The 11,181-nt window shown below is 40.1% G+C and overlaps 1 protein-coding gene across 4 annotated transcripts in view; it reads right to left on the bottom strand.

The window, feature by feature from the left end:
* Nucleotides 1-47: 47 nt before the first annotated feature.
* The window catches only part of LOC117440742 (mitotic checkpoint serine/threonine-protein kinase BUB1-like), a 24,139-nt gene continuing 13,005 nt past the window's right edge, over nucleotides 48-11,181 (bottom strand). The window contains exons 1-7 of one of the 4 annotated variants that reach the window (XM_034076969.2): nucleotides 9,957-10,146; nucleotides 9,175-9,234; nucleotides 4,980-5,112; nucleotides 4,333-4,529; nucleotides 3,222-3,256; nucleotides 2,414-2,493; nucleotides 48-847 (exon numbers count right to left, since the gene is read on the bottom strand). In XM_034076969.2, coding sequence (XP_033932860.1) covers nucleotides 800-847; nucleotides 2,414-2,493; nucleotides 3,222-3,256; nucleotides 4,333-4,529; nucleotides 4,980-5,112; nucleotides 9,175-9,234; nucleotides 9,957-9,979 — 576 coding nt within the window. In that variant the 5' untranslated portion in view covers nucleotides 9,980-10,146 and the 3' untranslated portion in view covers nucleotides 48-799. Of the gene's footprint in view, nucleotides 848-2,413; nucleotides 2,494-3,221; nucleotides 3,257-4,332; nucleotides 4,530-4,979; nucleotides 5,113-9,174; nucleotides 9,235-9,325; nucleotides 9,518-9,956; nucleotides 10,147-11,181 lie in introns of those variants that run through there. The other 3 variants (XM_034076970.2, XM_071202093.1, XM_071202092.1) reach the window with 3 other exon arrangements.

Genomic DNA, 11,181 nt, shown 5'->3' with positions numbered 1-11,181 from the left:
GCTGCTACACACCGACCCCGCCCCCCCCCCTCCCTCACACGTGCGACTAAAGATGAACAAAGCGGCAGGTAAAAAGAGTTCCTCCTCGTGGAACTACTTCGAACATACAAGTCCAAAGGAAGTTAAATGCAAGCTCTGCGAAAAGACGTTGGTCTATCACAGCTCAACCTCAACAATGCGTTGGCATTTGAGTGCGAAGCCAAAGAGGTTACAGAGAAAGACGCAGCACAGCCGGCCATTACCGACTTCACTTCAAGGCCACGTCGAGGTGATGACATGCTTGTTCGTTGTTTGTACTGTTAAACATGTTCTAGTAAAGAAAACAACGGAATTCCTTTTGTCTGAGTTTCTCCCGTGGGGGGGGGGGGGGGTCGAATAATCGATTATTATTCGCCAGGGCTGCCGAATAATCGATTTTGATCATGGTCAGTTTCTGGCAACCCTAGTATAAGCAAACCATGGACGTCTTTTATGAACATTTATCCATTACGGAAGTAGACCGAAATGTTTTAGAAGTGAGAGATTATTAGATTTCTTTTGTACGGTCTCATAACTATGGGTACATCCCTGTAGCATCCCTGTAGCATACATATGCTAATAGCTTAGCTTGTTATGCAAACAAACATGTGTATTACTTGATTGTGCAGCACAGGGTTCATAGCATAATAGCATCTTTACAAACAAAGCCCAGGCGAGCCAAACGTATGAAAAAAGAGCTTTGACCTTTGAACACGTTCATGGCGCTTTAGTCTCTGCATCAAAAACACAAAAACACACGGTACAGAAAACAGAGCGTTACTCACGTGGTGGTGGTTACAATCCCTCCTGAAGGACACTCAGCAGACGCCTGCAACACAGAATCAGATCATTACCATTAGAGCGGTGGTTCCCCACCTTTTCAACTCTGCGCCCACTTACGAATACTCTTAATCAGCGGCCCATATTCAACTATCAACAATACGGACGCTAAATAAAGTTCTGGTAGATTCAGAACATGTGACACGTTGTTAATCCAGTAGAATAGACTGCTGTGAAGGACTGTAATAACCGTTGCTAAGGACTGTAATAACCGTTGCTAAGGACTGTAATAACCGTTGCTAAGGACTGTGACGACCGTTAATAAGGACTGTGACGACCGTTGTCAAGGACTGTGACGACCGTCGCTAAGGACTGTAATGACCGTCGCTAAGGACTGTAATGACCGTCGCTAAGGACTGTAATGACCGTCGCTAAGGACTGTAATGACCGTTGCTAAGGACTGTGATGACCGTTGCTAAGGACTGTAATGACCGTTGCTAAGGACTGTGACGACCGTTGCTAAGGACTGTGACGACCGTCGCTAAGGACTGTGACGACCAGTCGCTAAGGACTGTAACGACCGTCGCTAAGGACTGTAATGACCGTCGCTAAGGACTGTGATGACCTGTTGCTAAGGACTGTGACGACCGTCGCTAAGGACTGTAATGACCGTTGCTAAGGAGGACCGAGAAAGGAAAAGAAGTTCCAATAAAAAAAAATCTTAAAAATGTTTCCACACAAATCGTAAGGTTTTGCAAATTATTTGGCAGCAAATATTGAATTTACATCCTTTAATATTTTATTTGGGCTTTTAGATGAAGACCGCACACAGTTAATAAATACAACTATTCTTCTGGCTAAAATACATATTTTTAAAAGTCAATCAAGGAGTAATCTTAATTTAAGGTGATTTGTAGAGTAGATTAGTAGTGGCTCAAAACGCCATGAAATGGGAAAAAAAAATCAGCTCTAACGAAGAGTGGAATTAAAGGAACAATAGATATGCTCGCCATGTTGTGCTTTTGATTGCTATTTTTGTTTGTGAAATGTTGAAGTGATCCTAATGACTATCTTTTTTTCTTCCGTTGTTGTCTGAGATGGGAATATCATCTCCTACATGTTATTGTTATGTCCATGTTTGTGTCCTGTACAAACAAATAGTCGTGTCAGGATCTTTTTCCAGCACAATGTCAAGGATTCAAGTCTTTTATGGTCATTTGTACATAGCTTCAGTGTAGATATATCAATGCCATTCCTAGGTCAAAGGCTCCTCCAACAGAACACAATAAAAACAGATAAATAGTTCAGGTAAATTAAATAGAATATAATTCAAACAGTGCAGAATAGTCTATATACAGTAATTGGAATATTGATATATATGAGTTGCAAAAAAAGTAATGACTCCTCGCTGCAAGTCATCCCTCTTATCACTAAACAAACTAAAGACTCGACTCCCAATGTTGATTCAAATGATTTCATGGACTTGAAAATGATCGTGTTGCTTCCAATAAGAAAATACTGCACTTCTGTCATATAGAGCTCTGAAATGAACCAATCGGAATCGAGTGTAATAAAGTGTGTTAAATTGTTAAGGGTAATATTGAAAGTCACACACCTTGTACTGAGCAGCAGGTTCTCGTTGAGAGGACATCTGGTTTGTCAGGTTGGAGGTTTGCAAAGGTGTACGACTTGCTGCTTTACAACAAAAACATGGAATTAAAACAGTTAAAGGCGGATATGATAAATCCACTGTCGAACGATGAAGTAATTAAAGGTCTCCTATTATGCAAAATCCACTTCTTCATGTCTTTTCTACATCAACATGTGTCCCCTCTGTCATAACGATGTTTTGTCTTGTGTAACCATTAGCCAATCAGCAACCAAGGTAACCCCCCCCCCCCCCCTCCTTATCACCTGCATCTCCTCCTAGAGCTCCATTAGGCGCTTTCACACCGGAGTACTTTTCCCAGTATAGTTCCGAAAATGTGCGTTCACACCAAAGGAAGTGGTTTGTGGTTAGAAGTAGAAGTAGAAGTAGAAGTAGAAGAAGAAGTAGAAGAAGAAGAAGAAGAAGAAGAAGAAGAAGAAGAAGAAGAAGAAGAAGAAGAAGAAGAAGAAGAAGAAGAAGAAGAAGAAGAAGAAGAAGAAGAACTTCGTGTGAAAGCGCCTAATGAGTTCTTTGTAACCAGATGTCTCTCAGAGGGGCGTGGGGAGGGGCTCCTTGTTTTCATCTAAAGTAACAGACAGAGAATCAGCACTTTGGAAACAGGGCTGAAACAGAGGGGATTATGGGTAATGCTGCAATGATCCGTTTGATGTTTCAGCCAATCAGAGACAGGCTCTGGATATATCTGAGACCTGGATGTATTGATGAAGAGGAGGATGATGGGGGACCTTTGAGGAAAGTAAAGCACTCCTCTCACCTGATGCTGGAGCCTGGTTTCTGATGTGAAACTGCCTGCAGATGAGATCACATTTACATTAATATTTTAATGGATCAATTGTAAAATCAAATCTTTCTCAATCTTTCAGTTTGTGTGTACAGAGAGATCGAAATACCATTTCCCACAATCCAGAATACCAAAAATATATATATAAAAAATATATAAAATCAGTCAAGAATACCAGTTATTATTTATTATTCCCCAGGTACGTATTTCTGTGTTTCCTGCAGAGGTGGGAAGTAGTGGAGTACAAATACTTTGTTACTGTACTTAAGTACATTTTTCTGGTACCAGTACTTTACTCCACTACTTATTTTTCTGACGACTTTTTACTTTGACTTCTCACATGTTGAACTCAAATACCTGTACTTTCTACTTCTCACATGTTGAACTCAAATACCTGTACTTTCTACTTCTCACATGTTGAACTCAAATACCTGTACTTTCTACTTCTACATGTTGAACTCAAATACCTGTACTTTCTACTTCTCTCATGTTGAACTCAAATACTTGTACTTTCTACTTCTCACATGTTGAACTCAAATACCTGTACTTTCTACTTCTCACATGTTGAACTCAAATACTTGTACTTTCTACTTCTTACATGTTGAACTCAAATACCTGTACTTTCTACTTCTTACATGTTGAACATCAAATACCTGTACTTTCTACTTCTCACATGTTGAACTCAAATACCTGTACTTTCTACTTCTTACATGTTGAACTCAAATACCTGTACTTTCTACTTCTCTACATGTTGAACACAAATACCTGTACTTTCTACTTCTTACATGTTGAACTCAAATACCTGTACTTTCTACTTCTCACATGTTGAACTCAAATACCTGTACTTTCTACTTCTTACATGTTGAACTCAAATACCTGTACTTTCTACTTGCTGCTAGTTATGGGTACTTGTTACTGAAGTACACTTCAAAGCCTCTTTACTTTGACTTGAGTAAAGAAGTTTAGTCAGTACTTCTACTTTCACCAGAGTATCTTTAAACACGTGTATCTGTACTTCTACTTGAGTCAAGGATGCGTGTACTTGTACCATGTCTGTGTGTACTTGTACCACGTCTCTGTGTACCTGTGTTCGTTGAGCACGGTTTCTCCGGGCTGAGCTTGGTTCTCTAAAGCTCTCTGGAAAACAGCCTCGGCCTGTTCGATCTTCCCGTGCTGCTCAAACTGTTTCGCCCAGGAAACGTAAAGCGCCGCCGTCCTCGTGCCGACTCCTTTACTGAAAACGTGATTGTACACGGCCACCGGCTCCGGGTAAAAGCTCGCCTGAAACACGGAGGGACAGTGACGGAAACGCTAGTGTTAGTCTGCATAACAACATGTAGAAGTATTACGGACGTGCGATGAACCGTTTCTCAGGTGGTTTAAAGAAGACAGGAAATGAACTTTAAACGGGAGGTGAATTATCCGAATATGTGCTTTTCTATAAGTTCAATAAAAGCAAACTGTGGTAGTTACCAATTGTTTTTTTATTGATTTATCTTTCGCTTAATTTCCATTTATGAGAAAATATCAAAAAATACCGTCACGATGTTATCAAAGTCAAATGTGACATGTTTCTACGTCTTCACCGTGAAAACCCCAAACATATTTCCTTTACCGCGATAAACAGGAAGTGCTGATCTTTGAGACGTCGGACGAGACGGCTTCTCTTTCACATCTCTTGCCTGAACTTTAACGACCATCAAAACAATAGGCGACATTCCAGACACTCACACATCTGATGCAGTAGTTCACATATCGGATGTCATTTGCGTATTTCTCCACGTTCAGAAATTCCTGCACCAGCCGGTCCAGAGCCTGAGGCAGCTCACGGCCTCCGTCCTGGGACTCCAAGTACACCACGAACCTGAACACAGAGACAACATCAGTATGAAGAGAAGTACACAGAGACAACATCAGTATGAAGAGAAGTACACAGAGACAACATCAGTATGAAGAGAAGTACACAGAGACAACATCAGTATGAAGAGAAGTACACAGAGACAACATCAGTATGAAGAGAAGTACACAGAGACAACATCAGTATGAAGAGAAGTACACAGAGACAACATCAGTATGAAGAGAAGTACACAGAGACAACATCAGTATGAAGAGAAGTACACAGAGACAACATCAGTATGAAGAGAAGTACACAGAGACAACATCAGTATGAAGAGAAGTACACAGAGACAACATCAGTGTGAAGAGAAGTACACAGAGACAACATCAGTATGAAGAGAAGTACACAGAGACAACATCAGTATGAAGAGAAGTACACAGAGACAACATCAGTATGAAGAGAAGTACACAGAGACAACATCAGTATGAAGAGAAGTACACAGAGACAACATCAGTATGAAGAGAAGTACACATAGGAGATATCAATATGAAGAGAAGTACACAGAGACAACATCAGTATGAAGAGAAGTACACAGAGACAACATCAGTATGAAGAGAAGTACACAGAGACAACATCAGTATGAAGAGAAGTACACAGAGACAACATCAGTATGAAGAGAAGTACACAGAGACAACATCAGTATGAAGAGAAGTACACATAGGAGATATCACTATAGAGAGAAGTACACAGAGACAACATCAATATGAAGAGAAGTACACAGAGACAACATCAATATGAAGAGAAGTACACAGAGGAGATATCACTATAGAGAGAAGTACACAGAGACAACATCAGTATGAAGAGAAGTACACAGAGACAACATCAATATGAAGAGAAGTACACAGAGACAACATCAGTATGAAGAGAAGTACACAGAGACAACATCAATATGAAGAGAAGTACACAGAGACAACATCAATATGAAGAGAAGTACACAGAGACAACATCAGTATGAAGAGAAGTACACAGAGACAACATCAGTATAGAGAGAAGTACACAGAGGAGATATCACTATAGAGAGAAGTACACAGAGGAGATATCACTATAGAGAGAAGTACACAGAGGAGATATCACTATAGAGAGAAGTACACAGAGGAGATATCACTATAGAGAGAAGTACACAGAGGAGATATCACCTATAGAGAGAAGTACACAGAGGAGATATCACCATAGAGAGAAGTACACAGAGGAGATATCACTATAGAGAGAAGTACACAGAGGAGATATCACTATAGAGAGAAGTACACAGAGGAGATATCACTATAGAGAGAAGTACACAGAGGAGATATCACTATAGAGAGAAGTACACAGAGGAGATATCACCTATAGAGAGAAGTACACAGAGGAGATATCACTATAGAGAGAAGTACACAGAGGAGATATCACTATAGAGAGAAGTACACAGAGGAGATATCACTATAGAGAGAAGTACACAGAGGAGATATCACTATAGAGAGAAGTACACAGAGGAGATATCACTATAGAGAGAAGTACACAGAGGAGATATCACTATAGAGAGAAGTACACAGAGGAGATATCACTATAGAGAGAAGTACACAGAGGAGATATCACTATAGAGAGAAGTACACAGAGGAGATATCACTATAGAGAGAAGTACACAGAGGAGATATCACTATAGAGAGAAGTACACAGAGGAGATATCACTATAGAGAGAAGTACACAGAGGAGATATCACTATAGAGAGAAGTACACAGAGGAGATATCACTATAGAGAGAAGTACACAGAGGAGATATCACTATAGAGAGAAGTACACAGAGGAGATATCACTATAGAGAGAAGTACACAGAGGAGATATCACTATAGAGAGAAGTACACAGAGGAGATATCACTATAGAGAGAAGTACACAGAGGAGATATCACTATAGAGAGAAGTACACAGAGGAGATATCACTATAGAGAGAAGTACACAGAGGAGATATCACTATAGAGAGAAGTACACAGAGGAGATATCACTATAGAGAGAAGTACACAGAGGAGATATCACTATAGAGAGAAGTACACAGAGGAGATATCACTATAGAGAGAAGTACACAGAGGAGATATCACTATAGAGAGAAGTACACAGAGGAGATATCACTATAGAGAGAAGTACACAGAGGAGATATCACTATAGAGAGAAGTACACAGAGGAGATATCACTATAGAGAGAAGTACACAGAGGAGATATCACTATAGAGAGAAGTACACAGAGGAGATATCACTATAGAGAGAAGTACACAGAGGAGATATCACTATAGAGAGAAGTACACAGAGGAGATATCACTATAGAGAGAAGTACACAGAGGAGATATCACTATAGAGAGAAGTACACAGAGGAGATATCACTATAGAGAGAAGTACACAGAGGAGATATCACTATAGAGAGAAGTACACAGAGGAGATATCACTATAGAGAGAAGTACACAGAGGAGATATCACTATAGAGAGAAGTACACAGAGGAGATATCACTATAGAGAGAAGTACACAGAGGAGATATCACCTATAGAGAGAAGTACACAGAGGAGATATCACTATAGAGAGAAGTACACAGAGGAGATATCACTATAGAGAGAAGTACACAGAGGAGATATCACTATAGAGAGAAGTACACAGAGGAGATATCACTATAGAGAGAAGTACACAGAGGAGATATCACTATAGAGAGAAGTACACAGAGGAGATATCACTATAGAGAGAAGTACACAGAGGAGATATCACTATAGAGAGAAGTACACAGAGGAGATATCACCAGAGAGAGAAGTACACAGAGGAGATATCACTATAGAGAGAAGTACACAGAGGAGATATCACCAGAGAGAGAAGTACACAGAGGAGATATCACTATAGAGGGAAGTACACAGAGGAGATATCACTATAGAGAGAAGTACACAGAGGAGATATCACTAGAGAGGGAAGTACACAGAGGAGATATCACTATAGAGAGAAGTACACAGAGGAGATATCACTATAGAGAGAAGTACACAGAGGAGATATCACTAGAGAGGGAAGTACACAGAGGAGATATCGAGAAGTACACAGAGGAGATATCACTATAGAGGGAAGTACACAGAGGAGATATCACTATAGAGGGAAGTACACAGAGGAGATATCACTATAGAGAGAAGTACACAGAGAATATATCACTATAGAGAGAAGTACACAGAGGAGATATCACTATAGAGAGAAGTACACAGAGGATATATCACTATAGAGAGAAGTACACAGAGGAGATATCACTATAGAGAGAAGTACACAGAGGAGATATCAGTATAGAGGGAAGTACACAGAGGAGATATCACTATAGAGAGAAGTACACAGAGGAGATATCAGTATAGAGGGAAGTACACAGAGGAGATATCACTAGAGAGAAGTACACAGAGGAGATATCACTATAGAGGGAAGTACACAGAGGAGATATCACTATAGAGGGAAGTACACAGAGGAGATATCACTATAGAGAGAAGTACACAGAGAGATATCACTATAGAGAGAAGTACACAGAGGAGATATCACTATAGAGAGAAGTACACAGAGGATATATCACTATAGAGACAAGTACACAGAGGAGATATCACTATAGAGGGAAGTACACAGAGGAGATATCGAGAAGTACACAGAGGAGATATCACTATAGAGGGAAGTACACAGAGGAGATATCACTATAGAGAGAAGTACACAGAGGAGATATCACTATAGAGAGAAGTACACAGAGGATATATCACTATAGAGAGAAGTACACAGAGGAGATATCACTATAGAGAGAAGTACACAGAGGATATATCACTATAGAGAGAAGTACACAGAGGATATATCACTATAGAGAGAAGTACACAGAGGAGATATCACTATAGAGGGAAGTACACAGAGGAGATATCGAGAAGTACACAGAGGATATATCACTATAGAGACAAGTACACAGCGGAGATATCACTATAGAGAAGAACACAAGGAGGGAAGATAGATATTTGTATCTTATATTCTGATTGAAAGCTAAAGCATTAGCTAATGCTAACTTCAGATTACTCACGAGCCCCAAGGATCCAGAGGGTCGTCTCCGGTATATAAACTCATGCTTTCCTCAAATAACCTACAGCAGGGAAGAGAGGGACATTAAGAAGAGAGACAGCGACACAAACAGAGGGGGGGTACTCTCAGTACTTGAGTAAAAGTAGAAGTACCAGAGTGTAGGAATACTCTGTCACAGTACAAGTCCTGCATTCAGAATGTTCCAAGTGAAAGTAGAAAAGTATTCTCATCAAAATATAGTGAGAGTAGCGACAGTAAAAGTAGTCGTTGTGCAGATTGGTCCATTTCAGAATAATATATCCGATATGTTTTATAATGATTGATCATGAAAGTGTCCTCAAAGCTGGTGAAGGTGCAGCTAGTCTGAAGTACTTTGTAGACTGCAGGGTAGCTGGTGAAGGTGCAGCTAGTCTGAAGTACTTTGTAGACTGCAGGGTAGCTGGTGAAGGTGCAGCTAGTCTGAAGTACTTTGTAGACTGCAGGGTAGCTGGTGGATTTACTCCAGGTGGAACTAAAGTCTGATTCAACACTTGATTATATTTACCATCATTCATCCAGATCTGAGAAGTAACTAAAGGGATTAAATACATGTAGTGGAGTAGAAGTACAAGGTAGCATAACATTGAAATACTCAAGTAAAGTACAAGTATCTCTAAATTGTACTTAAGTTAATGTACGTAGTTACTTCACAACACTGCTGTATCCGTTGATTACATTCTGAGAGCTAGCCGTTAGCATCAAGCTAATACCGGGAAGCGTTAAAGACAACAAATGCTGACTTACTGTATATAAGAAAGAGTATCCATTCTGCAATCACTTTAAAACCAAAGTCCCAAGTGTTATATTGTAGTAGTTTTTTAGCTTTTAAACATCAATTTCTCTCGTTTGTTTCTCTGGCGTGTTGCCGTTTCTAACACATTTGAATTTTCGCGCTCGGCCAATAACAACGCGAGAATTCCAACGTGCGTCGATAAGCCCCGCCCACACGAGTGACGAAGGTCCGGTGTACAAAAAATAAAAGATTAAAAAATACACAAGATATCCTAAAATGATCCAAATTAAAGATGGTTTTCCGTCACAGCAGCAGAGGTAAGACATTGCACATGAAGGAGAAGTAAATACAAATAGATTACAATAACGATATACTTATTAAAACATAAACAAAATACCCAAAACAGTCAATATATATCAATAATGAAGGATAAAAAGCCCCATAAATAAATCTATTTCCCCCATTTACAACATCTCAATATTCAGCATAGGCTCTATTTCCCTACAGAGAAATACTATGAGCTCTTATGTATGGGCTCAGAACAGTCTCATAATACACACGTGCACACAGAAGGATTCACACTTGTATTTCCGGATCCACACTTGTGTTTTTCAAAGCACACACAAATGTGTTCCGTTTCATATTCATGTAAATAAAATCCAAATACATAAAAAAGTTTTACAGATGTATTTTTGATCCACACATATTTGTTTTCCGTTTAAATCCCCTGCACCTGCAACACAAGCCGCTCTCTGTGCACGGATCGCTTCGTGTGTGGGTATTTTGAGACTCCCCTGAGTGTCAGCCGATTCGTACTTGTATTTTTTTCTATCTATAGCCAATCAGATGTCTCCTCAATTCTAAGCCAATCACATGAGCGCGCCCCCACGAGGGTAGATTTCTTGCGTTGATGACGTAGCGCTTCATGTACGCATTTTGCGCAGTCCGGAGTTGACAGCTCCTTGGAGCCTGCCAGGCTAATCTCAGGACACCCTCCACTCTCAGCACAGCGCCACTTTTCGAACAGGAAATGCAGCAAATACAAGCCTTTATATTATTAAGGTACAGCGCCACTTTCCGAACCATTGAGGAATGCTTGTGTACACGAAAACGGCAGGCAAACCCGTTTTAAATGTGTGTTTCCTGTGTGGCGAATACAGCTGCTTTATTTATGTCTGTATGAAGTTGTTGTGAGTGTGGAGGGAGCAGCTACAGGTTAGCTTAGCCTAATAACGC

The sequence above is a fragment of the Pseudochaenichthys georgianus genome, unplaced genomic scaffold (genome assembly GCF_902827115.2).
Source record: "Pseudochaenichthys georgianus unplaced genomic scaffold, fPseGeo1.2 scaffold_1161_arrow_ctg1, whole genome shotgun sequence".
In the NCBI taxonomy this organism is placed as follows: domain Eukaryota; kingdom Metazoa; phylum Chordata; class Actinopteri; order Perciformes; family Channichthyidae; genus Pseudochaenichthys; species Pseudochaenichthys georgianus.
This window is presented reverse-complemented; position numbering and strand designations above follow the sequence as displayed.